The 17,347-nt window shown below is 42.5% G+C and overlaps 1 protein-coding gene across 1 annotated transcript in view; it reads left to right on the top strand.

Moving 5' to 3' along the window:
- Window positions 1–17,347, top strand: part of NT5DC2 (5'-nucleotidase domain containing 2) — a 137,886-nt gene that overhangs the window by 87,392 nt on the left and 33,147 nt on the right. The window contains exon 7 of the mRNA XM_033922266.1: window positions 2,551–2,611. Within this exon, the coding sequence (XP_033778157.1) occupies window positions 2,551–2,611 (61 nt within the window). The remainder of the gene's footprint in view (window positions 1–2,550; window positions 2,612–17,347) is intronic.

The following is a 17,347-nucleotide window of genomic DNA, read 5'->3' as shown; positions in this document are numbered from 1 at the left end:
GCACATGGTTTCGACAGTACATGTCACCCCTTTCGCACGTCTCCACCTGCGCACTCCTCAATGGACCCTAGCAACCCAGTGTCCCAAGCGACGGATCCTTGCTCACAACACATATCTGTGGCATCGTCTCTTCGACAGTCGCTTCTTTGGTGGTTGACATCTTCAAATCTATCCAGAGGTCTACTGTTCCATCTACCTCCTCATCAGCTCATGATCACCACAGATGCATCCCCCTATGCCTGGGGAGCTCACTTACACGAATTCCAAACTCAGGGGTTTTGGACTGCCCAGGAAAAGAAGCATCACGTCAATTTCCTGGAACTCTGAGCAATGTTTTATGCCCTCAAGGCATTTCAACATCTTCTCTTTCCTCAAGTACTACTCCTTTGCACAGACAATCAAGTTGCAATGTACTACATTAACAAACAGGGAGGGACGGGCTCTCGCCTGTTGTGTCAGGAAGCCCAACGGATTTGGTCTTGGGCGACAGCTCGTCATTTATTCCTGAAAGCTGTCTACATTCAAGGAGAGCAGAATTCCTTAGCAGACAATCTCAGCAGAATTCTCCAACCTCACGAATGGACTCTCGACCCCTTGACTCTCCAGTCCATTTTCGCTCAATGGGGCACTCCTCAAGTGGACCTTTTTTGCAGCTCCTCACAATCATCAACTGCCCCTGTTTTGCTCCAGACTCTACTCACCTCACCGTCTGGCACCCGATGCATTTCTCCTGGGTTGGACCAATCCCTTCCTATATGCATTTCCTCCTCTACCGCTCATGCTGCGGACATTGTTCAAGCTCAAGAGGGAACAAGCCACCATGATTCTCATCGCTCCACGGTGGCCCAGGCAACACTGGTTCTCCCTTCTACTTCAACTCAGTTCCAGGGAACCCATACTTCTTCCAATGTTTCCTTCTCTGCTTACTCAGCATCAACAGTCCCTACTGCATCCCAACTTACAGTCTCTGCATCTGACAGCTTAGTATCTCTCGGGCTAACTTCGGCTCATTCACTCCTGTCTCAGTCTGTCCGTTCTATCATTGATGCTTCCAGGAAACCGGCCACCCTTCATTGTTACCAACAGAAGTGGTCTCGCTTTTCTTCCTGGTGCCTCTTACATCACCATAATCCCACGTCTCTAGCAGTGGGACTGGTGTTGGACTATCTTCTTTCCCTGTCTGACTCTGGTCTCAAATCTACTTCTATCAGAGTTCATCTCAGTGCCATTGCTGCTTTTCATGAGCCAATTCATGGAAAACCCCTCTCTGCTCATCCTTTGGTTTCCAGGTTCATGAGGGGCCTTTTCAATGTGAAACCACCTCTTAAAGCCCCTCCTGTTGTCTGGGATCTCAATGTGGTTCTTTCTGCTTTAATGAAGCCTCCTTTTGAACCTTTGGCCACAGCACATTTCAGATTTCTCACTTGGAAAGTGGTCTTCCTTATAGCTCTCACCTCTGCCAGGAGGGTTAGTGAGTTACATGCACTAGTGGCCGATCCACCTTTTACTGTTTTTCACCATGATAAGGTGGTTCTACGTACACACCCAAAGTTCCTCCCTAAGGTTGTGTCTGACTTTCATCTTAATCAGTCCATTGTCCTACCTGTTTTTTTCCCAAAGCCTCATTCTCTTCCAGGTGAACAGGATTTGCATACCTTGGACTGTAAACGTGCTTTGGCTTACTATCTCGAACGCACTAAACCTCACAGATCATCTCCTCAACTGATTTGTCATTTGATCCTAACAAGATGGGTCATCCTGTATCTAAACGCACTCTATCCAATTGGCTTGCTTCTTGTGTTTCATTCTGTTATGCTCAGTCGGGCCTGACACTGGAAGGTTCTGTCACGGGCCACAAAGTTAGAGCTATGGCAGCGTCTGTAGCTTTCCTCCGCTCCACTTCCATTGAGGAAATCTGCAAGGCTGCTACTTGGTCCTCAGTTCTTACTTTTACATCTCACTATTGCCTGGATGCATTCTCCAGACGGGATGGACACTTCGGCCAATCTGTTTTACAAAATTTGTTTTCCTAATGGCCAACCTTCCCTCCATCCCTCTTTTTGTTAGCTTGGAGGTCACCCATCAGTCAAGAATATGCTGCCTGCTTGTCCTGGGATAAAGCACAGTTACTTACCGTAACAGGTGTTATCCAGGGACAGCAGGCAGATATTCTTGCGTCCCACCCACCTCCCCAGGTTGGCTTCTTAGCTGGCTTATCCTAACTGGGGACCGCGCGCCTTCGTCGGGTGGGAAGGCACTCGCGCACGCGCGGTGCGGCCTAGCTAGAACTTTCTAAGTTCTTAGAGTGCAATCACTCTAAAATTGTCCGTACCGGGGCTCCGTCGGTGCCGTCACCCATCAGTCAAGAATATCTGCCTGCTGTCCCTGGATAACACCTGTTACGGTAAGTAACTGTGCTTTTTCTGCACAACACATTCAAAGCTTATGAAATGGCACTTGATTGACTGTTGGGGGTTTTCCCCCTGATGTTCAGGTGCAGAGTTTTGTACTGTATGTTAATGCTCCCCTGTCTTTTGCTCTTACCTCTAGGATGCCATCCGAGATGTGCATATCAAAGGCTTTATGTACAAGTGGATCATGCAGGACCTGGGTGAGTCATGCAGGATGCATCCATTGTATATTAAAATGCAACTGTAGCTATGTTACGGCTCTTGCAGCAGGCATGACTTCCATAGCGGCAAGCACATTGAAATATTTAAATATTAGAAGATATGTAGTTAGGGCTGTTATTCCTAGGTTGACTGGGTACAAACCCAGGCTGCTATTTCCTGAAAGGCAGGGAATTCATTTAAACAAAACCCAGTGCTTATAAACTTCATGTGCTTGTAGGAACAGAGAAAATACAATACATGGGCATCTCCACCTACAGCAGAGATATAGAATGCATTTGTAGTGTACTGATATGACCTACTGCAGGCCTTATTCAAAGAGTGAGAGGGAAAGGGCTTTGTATGGAATATAGGAATGCACAGTTTGCAAATTAAAGCATAATGTTTCTTTTAGAAATATGATATGAACAGGGTTGTCTAAGAGGGTATGCTACTGGGCATCCTCACATATGAACTGTAGATGAAATGCCCAAGGGACCTGTTCTTCCTTTTCTCTCTGTATGGGAGCTAGTTGATACAGTTCATTTCTTCCTCTTTCAGCTTGAGTTCCTGTGCAGGAAAGGTTCCAGGTTCTTTGATGTACTCTGTGTCTAATTCTGGGCAGGCATCAGGGATTGCCAGATATTTACTAGCAACAAGTTTTTAATTAATACAGATGTTGAGTAGTCCATTACTCCTGACTCCATAAAGCCTGAACCTGCTGAGTTATTTTTTTATTAAGATTAACTAACTGCCTTTATGAAGAAATGTCACCCAAGATTGTATGCAACAGGTATACCTGGACACAGGTTACTTACATTGTAATAACAATAGCCAATAACACCATAATGTGCAATTGATTTTTTTTTTGGTAATCGTTTTTATTAAATTTTTCAGGTATATAAATTCAATCAATGTGCAATTACTTTTAAACTCTCATTATATATTATCAAGAAGTTTCTTTAACATCAACGATCTTCCAAAGTCTTCTGATATATTATGATTTACTTGAAAATTATATTGTTAATCCTTTCAAATATCACTTTTCATTTCTCTTCATACAGTCTCATATTCTGGTTATGGGATATGACCTCAGTGACTACTTCTGTACAGAATAAATCTGTTGAAAGTACAGAATTTTAGTGTAGCTAGCCTCCTCATTGGTCTTATCCCCCTGCCTACCACTCAAATCTATTTCTTTATCATTTAAAGAGCTTTTAGTAGTCATAAATAACTTAATATATAACTTAGCTTTAAAGTGCTTGCAGTATTAAAACGGGACTCCAACATGGACCCACGTTTCGCTAGGCTGTTTCAAGGAGATACCCTAGGAAATATAACAAAAGACAATCAAATAGTTAGAATATCAAATATTCAACAAGCATATCTCTACTCTAGCTTCTCTTACCATCAAACAGACTCGCAGCCAGTCTCTGTTTCATTCTAACATGGCGGCGGCGTCCTACTAGCTACTTTAAATATCCTGAGATCATGTGACTTTTTGAACCAGTCATAACAGGACACCCAGCTAAGCCCTGGAATAACTTTATTTATAAAACTTAGGTCAGAGACAGCCATTCAACCTCACTATTAAGTCCAGCCGGACTAACAGTGTTTAGATCAAAGATCCATCTTTGCTCATAATAATTCAGAAAATAATCTAAGTTACCACCCTCCCACCCAGCATTTATAATATCTATAACCCTCCATTTAATATCTGTTATTTTGAGACCAGCTTCTAGCCAGTGTGCCACCATTGGGGCTTGCAAATTTTTTGTATGTATATGCGATTTATGTTCATTTAAACGTAGCTTGATCTGACGGCTACTTCTACCTATATAGATCATATTACAAGGACAGAGTATCATATAAATTATATATGTGCTATTGCAATCAGAGTGTTCTCTAGCAAAAAATCTTTTACCTGTCCTAGGGTTCACCCAAGAGGGTCCAGTGATGCTACTAGTGCACCATTGACAGTTGTTACAGGTAGTATGGTAACCCTCAATCGTTACTCTTTTATTCAACTTCACATTATACACAGTCTCTCCTATATTTTTAGAACGTGTATAGGCAAACAGTGGAATTTCTTGAAAACATGGATAGAGTTGCATAATGTGCCAATGTTTTTTAATAATAGCAACGAATTCTCCAGCCAAAGTAGAAAAAGGGTGACACATACTATCCTATTTCATTGTTACGATATTGAAGCAAAAGATGTCTTTGAGCATAGCGTGCTCTTAGATAAGCTTTTCTAATAGACCCCCTTCGGGTACCCTCTCTCTAAAAATCTAAGCTCCAATATTTTAGATTGTCTTTTAAATTCAGGCAGAGTAGTACAAAGCCTCCATAACCGTAAAAACTGGCTAACTGGAAGATTATATCATAAATGATATGGGTGAAAACTCTCAAAACGCAAAAGTGTATTCCGCTCCACTGGTTTTTTATATAGTGTAGTAAACAACTTCTTATCAACTTTATAAATCCACAGATCCAAATATTCAATAGAACTATTATGAAATTTCAAGTCAAACTTAAGATGTGGATTCTGACCATTCATGAAAGTTTAACAGTTCATCTGTAGTGCCATCCCATATCACAAACACATCATCATCATGTAATCATTTTCAGAAAATGCTGAGAGGGATAGATAACTTCATTCTCAAATCTCAAATATTTAACAACACCACCAGGGCGTCCTATTGTATCTACTAAGAATTCTGTTTTGGAACCGTTGTCCCAATTGATTGATAAACATCTGCAACCCTATGTGAAGCGTATTACATCTTATATTCTTTATTCTTCGCAAATGAATATTTGGATCTGTGGATTTCACACATGGAAGTTCTATCCATATGGATTCCACACTGCTATCTATGTCATGCAGATTGTTTATTTTGTTTGATTCAATTCCCTCTTTAACCTCCCCCATCCAATCATTGTGATATAATTTGTACCCTGGCAACACAGTGTTCCATTAGTTTCTTCCTTCCACTGGGTCTCAGAGATGCCTATATATCTATTAGTGCTGCCCGATTCAGAGAAAAATATTTCGATTTGATTCACCCTGTTGAATCGATTTTTCGATTCGATTCACTGTTAATGACACAGCTTTTTAAGTTTAAACATTTTATTTAACCAAGGCAATATCATGTCAAAAATAGGAACATCCAAACTATAACATAGCTGTAAAATTAGTTAGAAACATAGATTCACAGCTTCCCCAAAGCAAATCATCCCCAAAGTTTCCCCAGCCCCACTGCCTGATTCTCAGTTTTTCCAGGCCCCTGCCAATTCTCAACTTCCATCCCCAGCCCCCAAGACTCACCAGTTCTCCTGCCGATTTCAGCTTCCACCCCCAACCCCCTGCCAATTTCTGCTTCCATCCCCAGCCCCCAAGATTCACCAGCCCCCCTGCCGATTTCAGCTTCCATCCCCAGCCCCCAAGATTCACCAGCCCCCCTGCCGATTTCAGCTTCCATCCCCAGCCCCCCAAGACTCACCAGCCCCCCTGCCGATTTCAGCTTCCAACCCCAGCCCCCCTGCCGATTTCAGCTTCTACCCCCAGTCCCCCTGCCAATTTCTGCTTCCATCCCCAGCCCCCAAGACTCACCAGCCCCCCTGCCGATTTCAGCTTCCATCCCCAGCCCCCCTGCCGATTTCAGCTTCCAACTCCAGCCCCCAAGGCTCACCAGCCCCTCTGCCGATGTATTTACTTACTGCCTGGACTGGATATTAAATCGCGGGGGAGAGGAGAAATGCGGGGAAAGAGCCAGCCAAATCTAATATTTGTTGCTGCCGAGTGCCGAGGTCTGCTGCATGAGGTCCACTCGCTCGCCGCTTGACACTCCCACCACTCCTTTTGTTTCTTCCGATGTAACTTACGGTTTCGCAAAACCGGAAGTTACATTAGATGGGAAGAGTCTGGCGGCCTATGGCATGAAATAGCCCGAAGTTCCCTGAACTCGTCTTGCGGCTGAATCGGTGAGTCCGGTTTTTATAAAAAAATGAACCGATTCGAATCGTGAATCGGGCAGCACTAATATCTATCCTTTCATTTAATGCAATGTGTTCTAACTCTCCCATCTTGTTTCTTTGTCTTCTGGCATTTGCATACATACATTTCAAACAGTGTTTGTCATTCCCTATTTACAACTTCCTCAGTAGTTGACATAGATTTTCAAGATTGCAAATTATACAGCTGTTCTGCATTTAAGAACACCTGGTCAACTTTGGTCTCTATTGTAACCTCACTAATGGGATATCCTGTCTTCTCTGTTTTGGTGATACCTTTGAAAGATATCTTGTTCTGAACCATGTACTTTTGAGCAACTGTCAGCCTTCCCCCAGTTTCTAGTTTAAAATCTACTCTATCTCCTTTTTAAGTATTAATGTCAACAGCCTGGTTCTACCCTGGTTAAGATGGAGCCCAACCTTGCAGAATAGGCTCCTTCTTCCCCAGAATGTCACCCAGTTGCTGACAAATCTAAAACTCTGCTCCCTACACTATCATCCACACATTGGGTCCTGCGCATGGTATGGGGTACACTTCTGAAAATGCTATCTTGGAGGTTCTGAATTTTAGCTTCCTACCTAAGAGCCTAAATTTGGCTTCCAGAACATCTCTACCACAATTCCTATGTCATCAGTACTCACATGTACCAAGACAGCAGAGTCCTCCCCAACACTGTCTAAAATCTTATCGATGTTACACGTGAGGTCCGCCATTTCCATATCAGACAGACAAGTGACCAAGTGATCCTCACATCCACCCAGCTATCTACATGCCTACTGACTGAATCTCCCACTACAACAGCCTTCCCAGCCCTTCCCTCCTGCACAGAAGCCCCAGGAGACACATCCTCAGTGAGAGAGGGTATTGCATCACCTGGTGGACACGTCCTGGTTATAGGTACATTTCCTATTTCACCAGTTTGATGCTCTCCTATAAGAAGACCTCCCTCCTCTGAGGTGTCACTAAGGCTACCAGACTGGAGGTGTGACTTCTCTACAACTTCCCTGTAAGTCTCCTCTATGTACAGTCATGTGAAAAAAAGAACACCCCATGAAATATTCAGTTCTTTCTTAAGAAATGTTCACATATCGATGTCAAATCTTTTTTTATTTATTTCTGGAAAAGAAAGTGATGTAATTGCAGGTAAACAACAAACATTTTCCTTGATTTTCTCATAAAACAAAAGATATATCCTCAAAAATGTGTATTCTAACTGAGGAATAAATTAGGACACCTTCACCTATCCTCCCACTTAAAGTGGCTCAAATCACACACAAGTGTATCACATCAGGTGCACATGATTAAACCATCATTACTCAGCATTTTGAAGGAGGTTTGCCCTATTTAAACCTCAGACATTTAGTTTGGTGTACTCATGACTGCTGCGGTGAGAATGAACACCATGGTGAGATCAAAAGAGCTGTCTGGCCTTCAGAAAGAAAATTCTAGCATCTTATAAGTCTGGTAAGGGATTTTAAAAAATCTCGAAAGAACTTGACATTAGCCATTCCATGGTCCAGAAAATAGTATACACGTGGAGGACTTTCCAAACAACTGCCAACATGCCCAGGTCTGGCCATCCAAACAAGTTACCCCCAGAGCAGACCGCAAGATGCTAAAAGAAGTCTCCAAAAACCCTAAAATGTCATCACAGGACCTACAGTAGGCTTTTGCTACTGTTGATGTGAAAGTGCATGCTTCTACAATCGGAAAGAGACTGCACAAGTTTAACTTGCATGGGAGGTGTGCAAGGAGGAAACCTTTGCTGTCTAAGAGAAACATTAAGGCCAGACTGAAGTTTGCCAGAGAAAATGTAGACAAACACCAGGACTTCTGGAATAGTGTTCTATGGACAGATCAAGCCCAGTAGCCCGATCTCACGGTGGCCAATCCAGGTCACTAGTACCTGGCCAAAACCCAAGGAGTAGCAATATTCCATGCTACTGATCCAGGGCAAGCAGTGGCTTCCCCCTTGTCTTTCTCAATAACAGACTATAGACTTTTCCTCCAGGAAATTGTCCAAATCTTTCTTGCAACCAGCTACGTTTTTAACTTCAGGCCTATTGACACCTTTTCGGCCTTCATCCTTACCGAGGGCATCAACAGGTTTCCGGCAGAACTTTTACACGTCCCTTGGTTCCCACCTTGCCTTCAAGACTTCTTGACTGCGGTTGTTTTTTGGATTGTTGTATTCTTTTTGGGCTGGAAATACTGCCAATATGCCAGGACTCCTAAACCAAATAATATTAATAAATAATATTATATATTTTAGACCTGGGAATTGGGTACCCTCTTCCAACTGTTTTCAGGCTCGTTATTTTTCCTTTCAGTATCGATCCAATTTTAGGTCAGTACCTGTGGACATCGATATCATAAACCATCATTGTGCTCTTACCCATTTATTGAACAAGGTGAAATATTTCAGCAAATAAGAGATGTTTGATTTTTTTGTGAGGATCATAAACTAATGCTTTATACTGGAATAAATGAGACCAGAAATAGGGTATATTTTGTACAAAGGACTAATCCCAATTAAACCAGCCATTCCATAGTCTGTCCTGGTTAGTGCCTGTGCTAGTAGACTACCAGGAGTTTTTCAGGATTCTGTAGTTTGGGGGAAGCTGTTATTTGAAAAGATTTCCCTTGGTATCAAAATACAGAACTAAAAACAAAGGAATAGGATTTAGCAGTTCTTCTGTACAATAATCACCAGGAGTCATACCAAAGTGCTTTTCAGTTTGCTTTTCAGATGAGTTGTGCCTTAGCACAAACCCAACCCTCTTAGTTAAAATAATGTGTAGAAGGATTTAAATTGAGAGCACTGACCAGAACATCCCTTGTATATTCCTAGTATATTGAAAATGAGCGAAAAACCGATCAGATTTGTGTTTGCTTCTGCTTGAGAACCAGTCAGTTTTGAGTATTTTAATGGTTCCTTGAAGATCCCAGATTTATCTGATTTCAAGTTTATTTAAAATTTGTTATTTATTTTTATTTATTTAATTTGTTTTCTATCCCTTTGCCCCCAAAGTTACCAGTATACAATTCTTTGTAGTCCATGGATCAAGAACAGGGGGTCAGATGAAGAGGGATGTTTTTATTGCTTTTCTGAAGTTCAGGAGACCTTCAAGAGGCAGTCGATTCCAGTGGCTCGGTATGAAGTGGGAGTAGGACCGTTGTTTGGCAGTTTGTAGTTGAAGGGCACGACCAGGGGGTATGTGGAGGAACTGGTTTGGCACATATGGAGGAAGTTTAGCCATCACATAGTCCGGTACCATGTCATGCAAGGATTTGAACACTAGTTTCAGGCCCTTAAAGACATGACGTTTAGCTACAGGCAGCCAGTGAACAGATGCTAGAGCCTGGGAGACAGGGTCACAGGCATGGAGGTTTTTTAGAAGCCTGATTGCCACATTTTGAACACACTGGAGCTGTCGTACATTCTTTGCTGTGAGACCATTTAATAGCGCATTGCAGTAATCCATGCAGGAGAGTACTAAGGCATAGAGTAGTTGGCCAAAGTCAGACCATGAAAAGTACGGTAGTTCTTTATTTTTTGGAGTTGTCACAGGTAGTAAATTGAGGAAGATACCACCTTGAAAGATATGGTCAGAGAGCGATAGGTTGCAGTCAAGGAGTATTCCTAGGCTGCGTACTTTATCTTTTGCAGTGGTTGCAGCGTTCTTTGCGTATCCAAAGGAGTTCTGTCTTGGAGGCATTTAGTTGAAGTTTATTGATGGACATCCAGTTTTTGATTTCTGAAAGGCAGTTTAGGAGTTTCTTAATCTGGGCATCATGAGCTTCTCCTAGTGGTAGGTACAGTTGGATGTCATCCGCGAAGGAGTGAATCTGTATTTGATATTTGTGGGCTATGTCTAGGACAGGTCTAATGTAGAGATTGAATAATAGGGGGGATAGTAGTAGTAGTTACACATAGATTGGAGTAGGAGTATGGCACAGATGTGGAATTCGGAAGTGGGATTCTCTGACAGTGTGAGAGTTGAAATTCTTACAGCTCCGTCTCTGGGTATGGATGACTCCATTTTAGTGCAAAATGACAGGTGGGGAGAGCTGTTTAATAAACAGAAGGATTTGATTCAGTTAGAATTACATAGTGCCTCTTTGGTTGACTATTGTAAATTGGAAATCATTCCCCATGGACTCCGGATGACTCGGGCTCCACGGTTGTTTGAAGATGATCCTAATTTTGTCTACCAGTGGAATAAGATCCTGAATCGTTCCCTGGATCTGATGCTGCTTTTGATCAAAACAGCTCAGGTTAAAATTCAGGGTGAACAACAGATTCAGACTGAGGTTTTGGAGGCTTTAAAAAATTCTGAGTCATATGAAGCAAAATTAAGTGACATGCACATCAAATCTGATAGATTTAGAAGTGAATTGCGCCAGCAGAAAATTAAAAAATTTCAGAGACCAGAGAGATTACACCTCGGGTTTTGTATATGTATGGATAAAACGAGAGACTGGCACCCCTGAACAAGGGGGCCATAAGAAAAAAGTGACCAGGTTCCAATTATCATCGGGGGGGATCGATTGGTAGTGAGGATACATCTCAGAGTGGAGATCAGTAGTCATCAGGTGGGCGGACAGTGGGGTGCTATAGTTATTTGGGGACAGAGTCAGTATTTGCCTGAGGCTAATGCCCAGTTGGGACATGGGCAACACTACCTTGCCTTAGATCAGGACCTATCTGACAAAATTTTTAGTTTGCTATTGAGCATAGTGAATAGGAGCTGAATATAGTTTTCTTACACACAGGTTATTCAAGGTACCTGTTTTTTATTTGCTCCCTAAATTCACAAAAATCTTGTGAATTCCCCTGGTAGGCCCATCGTTTCAGGGAGGGATTCTATGCTTGAGAGAGTATGCAAGTATGTTGACATCCATTTGCAGCCTTGCTTGTTGAATGTGAGATCTCTTTTAAAGGATACCACCCATTTTTTGAAATTATTGGAGAAGTGGGATTGTAGGACATCAGAGATCACCTTTTTGGTGATGTTTGATGTCTCTGCCCTGTATACTTCAATCCCTCAGGATGAGGCTCTTGAGATATTACATCAAGCATTATGCCATCTCCCACGCCCTTGGTTGATTCCTCCAGATTTTTTGATTGAGTTGTGTGCTTTAGCTATGAAGAAGAATTATTTTTTGTTTGAGAACCAATTCTTCATGCAACTGTCTGGGGTGGTATGGGGCGACCTTCGCCCCTACGGTTGCGAATTTATTCATGGGACGTTTTGAAGAACAATTCATATATCCCTCTTGTTTTTTTCAGAGAGATTTTGGGGTGGGCCCGCTTCATAGATGACATTTTTTGTCTGTGGAAGGGGTCCCTGGAGGAATTTAGAGAATTTAGAGAATATGTGAATTCATGTCATACTGCTTTGCGTTTTGAGATAACATATCATCGGACACAAATCTCGTTCCTAGATGTGAGATTGGAAATCCTAGATGGACATTTTAACACCACTATCTTTGTGAAGGATATGGATCGCAATTCCCTTCTAGAATTTAGCGGCATGCACCAGTACCTGTCTAAGACCAGTATACTTTTTGGCCAGTTTCTCCGCTATCGATGAATTTGTAGCTCCAATGCCGAATATAGGCACCAGTCAGTAACAATGATGGAGAAGTTTCATCAGAGAGGATATCCAGAAACTATTGTGTCTAGAGCAGCTAGACGGGCTCTTTACAATCACAGGGAGGCCCTATTGGAGTATAGGAGGGAACAACCTCAAGGGGATGTGATCCCTTTTGTTTCTAAGTTTAATCAGATGTCCCCTCAGGTGAAACGGGTCATGCAAACACATGTTGGGCTCCTGCAGGTTCACTCCTATTTTCAGGATACTAGGATCCTTTTTGCTTATGGAAGGAACAGGAATTTATGTGACATCTTGAACCCTAATATGTTACCTGCAGTGGACAAGGAAGGTGTTCAGAATGGTGAACGGGGACACCACAGTTGTGGTGGATGCTCTGTATGCTCTCTGATGTTAAATATCACTGAATTTGTGCATCCGGTTTCAGGGCAAAGGTTTAGGCTGAAGAGCAACACTTCCTGCATTACAGAGGGGGTTATTTACATCATCATATGCCCCTGTCCTTTGTTGTATGTGGGACAGACCTCACGTAAATTGAGGGTCAGATTACTGGAGCACAAGTCATGTATACGTATTAAGAGAGTGGAAGAACCCCTGGTGGTGCACTGCCTTGAAGCCGAACATGCTTTTAGTTCACTGCGGTGTGTGGTGATTGATCATCTCCCCTGTTCCGTGAGACGTGGTGATTGGAGACATCATCTACGTCAGAGGGAACAAAGATAGATCTTCAATCTACAAACCGTCCACCTAGCTGGGCTGAATGCCTGAATTGAGTGGGCGGCATTCTTTGGTTGAAGCTGGCTGGGGATTGGTCTGACTGGAAAAGGGAGGAGTCTGTACTTCATTTTGAAGACACTGGTTGCTGGAGAATCCCACGCCTCAGCTTCTGTGTGTGTGGATGTGAGCAGTTGGAGCACTTGGAGAGCCTCTACAGTTGCTGGTGGAGTAGGCTGGAATCATTCCCCTGACGCAGCTCAGCGAAACGGAGGTTTCCCCGTTGGGAAAGAGTTGCTGCAGGGCCAGGCAGGCTTGCACTTTTTGGATGCATAGAAGACAGCCTGGATATCGTCTGCAGCTAAAGGTTTGTTTGGTTTTTCCTGCTTACCATTGAATGTGTTTGAGACTCATATATGTGCTGCTTGCTTTACTCACATTTTTTGGATGTTTTGTAATTTGGCGTGCTAGAGGTTCCTACAAGGGCTACCATAGTGTTTGTCACTGCTGAGTGAACTGATACATTTTGGACCTTGCTTAATGGTTGTTTATAAGTGGATTTTTTTGCCATATGAAGATGCACTGAGGCTTTTTCTCCACTTTTTTTCTTGTTTTTTTTTTGTGTTAAGTGAATGAGTGGGTCTTTGTATGAGTGCAGTGGGTAGACCTGGTAGTGTCTAGGTAGGTCCCTCCTATGGTTTCCAATAGGGCATAACTTATTAGTTTTAGGAGATAGTGAGCCATATTTCATCGGCTTCGGTTTTGATAGCGTGTCGTTGAGCAGAACACTTTAGGATCTGTTTTCCAGGAACCAGGAGAACCATTGTAGGTGCAATGTCTCAGATTCCAATTTCAGAGAGCCGTTCAATGAGGCGAGAATGGTCAATAGTGTTGAACGCTGCGCTGAAATCTAGAAGCATCATTATCCTTGTCCATGAGTTTCCAGCAGTCATTGATGATGTCTAGAAGGACGATTTCAGTACTGTGGAATTTCTTGAATCCTGATTGGAAGGCGGGTAGGGCTCCTTGTTCATTGATGAAGGAGAATAATTGGCTTAACACTGCCTGTTTGTAGTGAGGTGTTGATGAGAGGAAGGATAGAGTCTACAAAGGCATCTTTCACTGCCATTAGGAGATGTGGCAGACAGGGTCCTGGTTGGAGCCAGAAGGGCGAATTGTGTTGAGTATTTCAATGATGTCATCGTGGGAGACTGTTTTGAAGTTAGTTAGGTTCCCAGCTGTGGTTTTAATTGTTTTGCCTAAGTTATGGGGGGAGGAGGGGGGCAATGTCTGCAGCATGGCAGAGTCAAGTTGAGACCGTATTTTTTCTACTTTGTCAGCAAATTAGTCTGAGAGTGTTTTGCTGTCAAGTTTAGTGTTAATATACTGATTGTCTCCTTATGACAGACCAACAGACCTCTCATCCAACTACAGACCAATAGCCTCAATACCTCTATATATCAAACTAACAGAAGGATTAGTAGCCAAATTCCTCACCAACTATCTCGAGGACCATAACTTACTCCATCCCACGCAATCCGGCTTCAGAACTAACTTCAGCACAGAGACACTATTAGGCTCCCTTATCGACACAGCAAGACAACACCTCAGCATTGGAAAAAAAATGCTGCTCATACAGTTGGACCTGACGGCGGCATTTGACCTGGTAGACCATAACATCCTACTGCAAATCTTGGACTCAATAGGCATCTCAGATAAAGTATACTCATGGTTTGAAGGTTTCTTAAAATCCAGAACATACAAAGTAAAATCAGACAAAGAAAAATCCAAACCTTGGTCCAACCCCTGTGGCGTTCCACAAGGGTCCCCACTGTCCCCTACTCTCTTCAACCTATATACGGCCTCTCTTGGCGTTTACCTGAACAAACAAGGCCTATCCTCTTATAGCTATGCTGATGACATCACCATCCTCATTCCTTTCCTCATCCTCATTCTTAATGTCAGACACACTACACAGAACTCTAGCTACAGTTACGACTTGGATGGAAGACCACAAACTGAAACTCAACCCAGACAAAACTAAATTCATCCTCCTAGAAAATAACAAAATCCCAACCATAACCAACTTAGAAATCAACTCTATCAACTACCCTTTGCAAACCACCCTAAAACTTCTATGTATGACTATTGACAGAGGCTGCACCATGCAACCACAAATTAACAAAACAATACAGAAATCTTTCGCAGTTATGAGAAACCTTAGACAAGTCTGAAAATTCTTCGAAAAAACACAATTTCAGCTCCTAGTACAATCTCTAATCCTAAGTATCCTAGACTATTGCAACATCATCTACCTCCCCTGCCCTGCAATAATGATTAAACAACTACAGACAATTCAGAATACAGCTCTGAGACTCGTCTATTCATTACTGAGGCATTCATCAATTCTCATTGGCTTCCAATCCAGGAAAGAATACAATTTAAATTCTACTGTATACGATTTAAAACTATAAATGGAGGTCGCTAGTGCTGTTTAGCACTGTCTTCATCGGGACAGGCAGTCCCGCAGCAGCCCGACCCAGCCAGCTGAGAGGGTCCTCCGGGGAGCCTTGAAAATTGGTGCAGCTGCCGAGGGAGCCTGTCGCTAGTGCTGTTTAGCACTGTCTTCATCGGGACAGGCAGTCCCGCAGCAGCCCGACCCAGCCAGCTGAGAGGGTCCTCCGGGGAGCCTTGAAAATTGGTGCAGCTGCCGAGGGAGCCTGTCGCTAGTGCTGTTTAGCACTGTCTTCATCGGGACAGGCAGTCCCGCAGCAGCCCGACCCAGCCAGCTGAGAGGGTCCTCCGGGGAGCCTTGAAAATTCGAGCAGCCGCGGTACGCGGCCCGCGGTCGTGAGCCTCGGGTCGCGAGCTGAAGGGGCGTGGCTAAAGGGGCCTGCCCCTTTTGAGCCCCTTCGGAGCCTAAGAGGAGCAGGGAGCAGGACTACCATCTCTTCAGCATGGGTAAGAGGAAAGCTAAGGCAATACCATCTGCTGCAACAACAGGCCCGATGGATCGCCATCTTGTGGTTCCCATCTTGCCTCCTGTTGAGGAACAGGTAACTTTTAATATTCAAGCTGTCTCCTTATCCTCTGGGGAACCAACACCACCTCCTCAACCATCATATTCCTTACGGTTAGAAGAATCTCCTTCCCCTTTTAAGGAAGGAATAATTTCTTCTTCCCTTCAATCATTGTCAGTATCTGGTCTGGAGGTTTCAGGACAGTCCCTGGGGCAAGCTAAAGAACTAACCCCAGTGCAGATGAGTACTGGGCAAAGCTCAGATGCTCTCCCCAGGGATAAAGTGATCACTCTAAATGATGTTTGGCTTAGTATTAACAGAATAGAGTCATCTTTACAAAAAAACGTTTTGAACTTATGTCAATTTTCATCTGATGTAACTGTGAAAATTAAAGAACAAAATAATAAAATTGGAGAAACAGCTGTAAAGGTTGAAAAGTTAGATCAGGCAGTAGGCAATTTACAAGTTAGTGCTGTTTCTAATATAAAGGATAGTATGATGTTACATGCTAAGTTAGAAAAAATGGAAAATGCTATTAGAGTTAAAAATCTTCGCTTGTTAAATTTTCCTACCACACATTACCTTTCTGCAATGGAACTTTTGAAAATGTATTTGAGGGAGATATTACATTATAACAAAGTGGAGACCTTTGAGGTCGATAATTTATACTACATTTCAAGAGATTCCAAAGAAAAGGTAGAGGAAGGTGGAATGGATAGAATAGCATCACCAGAGAGTTTGAATGTATCACAGTTTTTGGAGTCTTCTAAAGACATAATTGAGAAACGAGCAACTCTTCTCGTGACCTTCAAGACAGAACTTGAGAAACAAGATATTTTGAAATTATATTTCCTGAAAAAGCAAGAGATGTTTTGTGGTCAACGGGTGATAATTTTTCCAGATGTCTCTAGACAAACCCAGTTTAAGAGGAAACAGTTCCTTCAGCTAAAGCCTAAGGTTTTGGCAGTCGGAGCTACTTTCTTCTTAAAATTTCCATGTAAATGCCTGATATCATATGGAAATGATAAATATGTGTTTTTTGATCCAGCCCAGGTGGAAGATTTTATCAAAGAGAAACCTTTGTTGAAAGTTTAATTCCTTATTCTGGTTTATTTTTGGAGGATGATGTATAATATATATAATAGCCATTTGCCTGTTCCTAGAAAGTAGATAGAAAGATTTGCTTTGATGTTTTATTTGTACTGGCGATCAGCTTTAATGTGGACTAGGATACGGTTGAATTAGTTTTCTTATATTATGTTAATTCCCATTTGGGAATTTACATTTTGTATTTTGTATTTTTTTTGTGTTCATTCATGTATGTTTGTTACAGAGATATTGTAATGAATAATCCAATAAATAAATAAAAAA

The sequence above is a fragment of the Geotrypetes seraphini genome, chromosome 1 (genome assembly GCF_902459505.1).
Source record: "Geotrypetes seraphini chromosome 1, aGeoSer1.1, whole genome shotgun sequence".
NCBI classification, from domain to species: Eukaryota; Metazoa; Chordata; class Amphibia; order Gymnophiona; family Dermophiidae; genus Geotrypetes; species Geotrypetes seraphini.
This window is presented reverse-complemented; position numbering and strand designations above follow the sequence as displayed.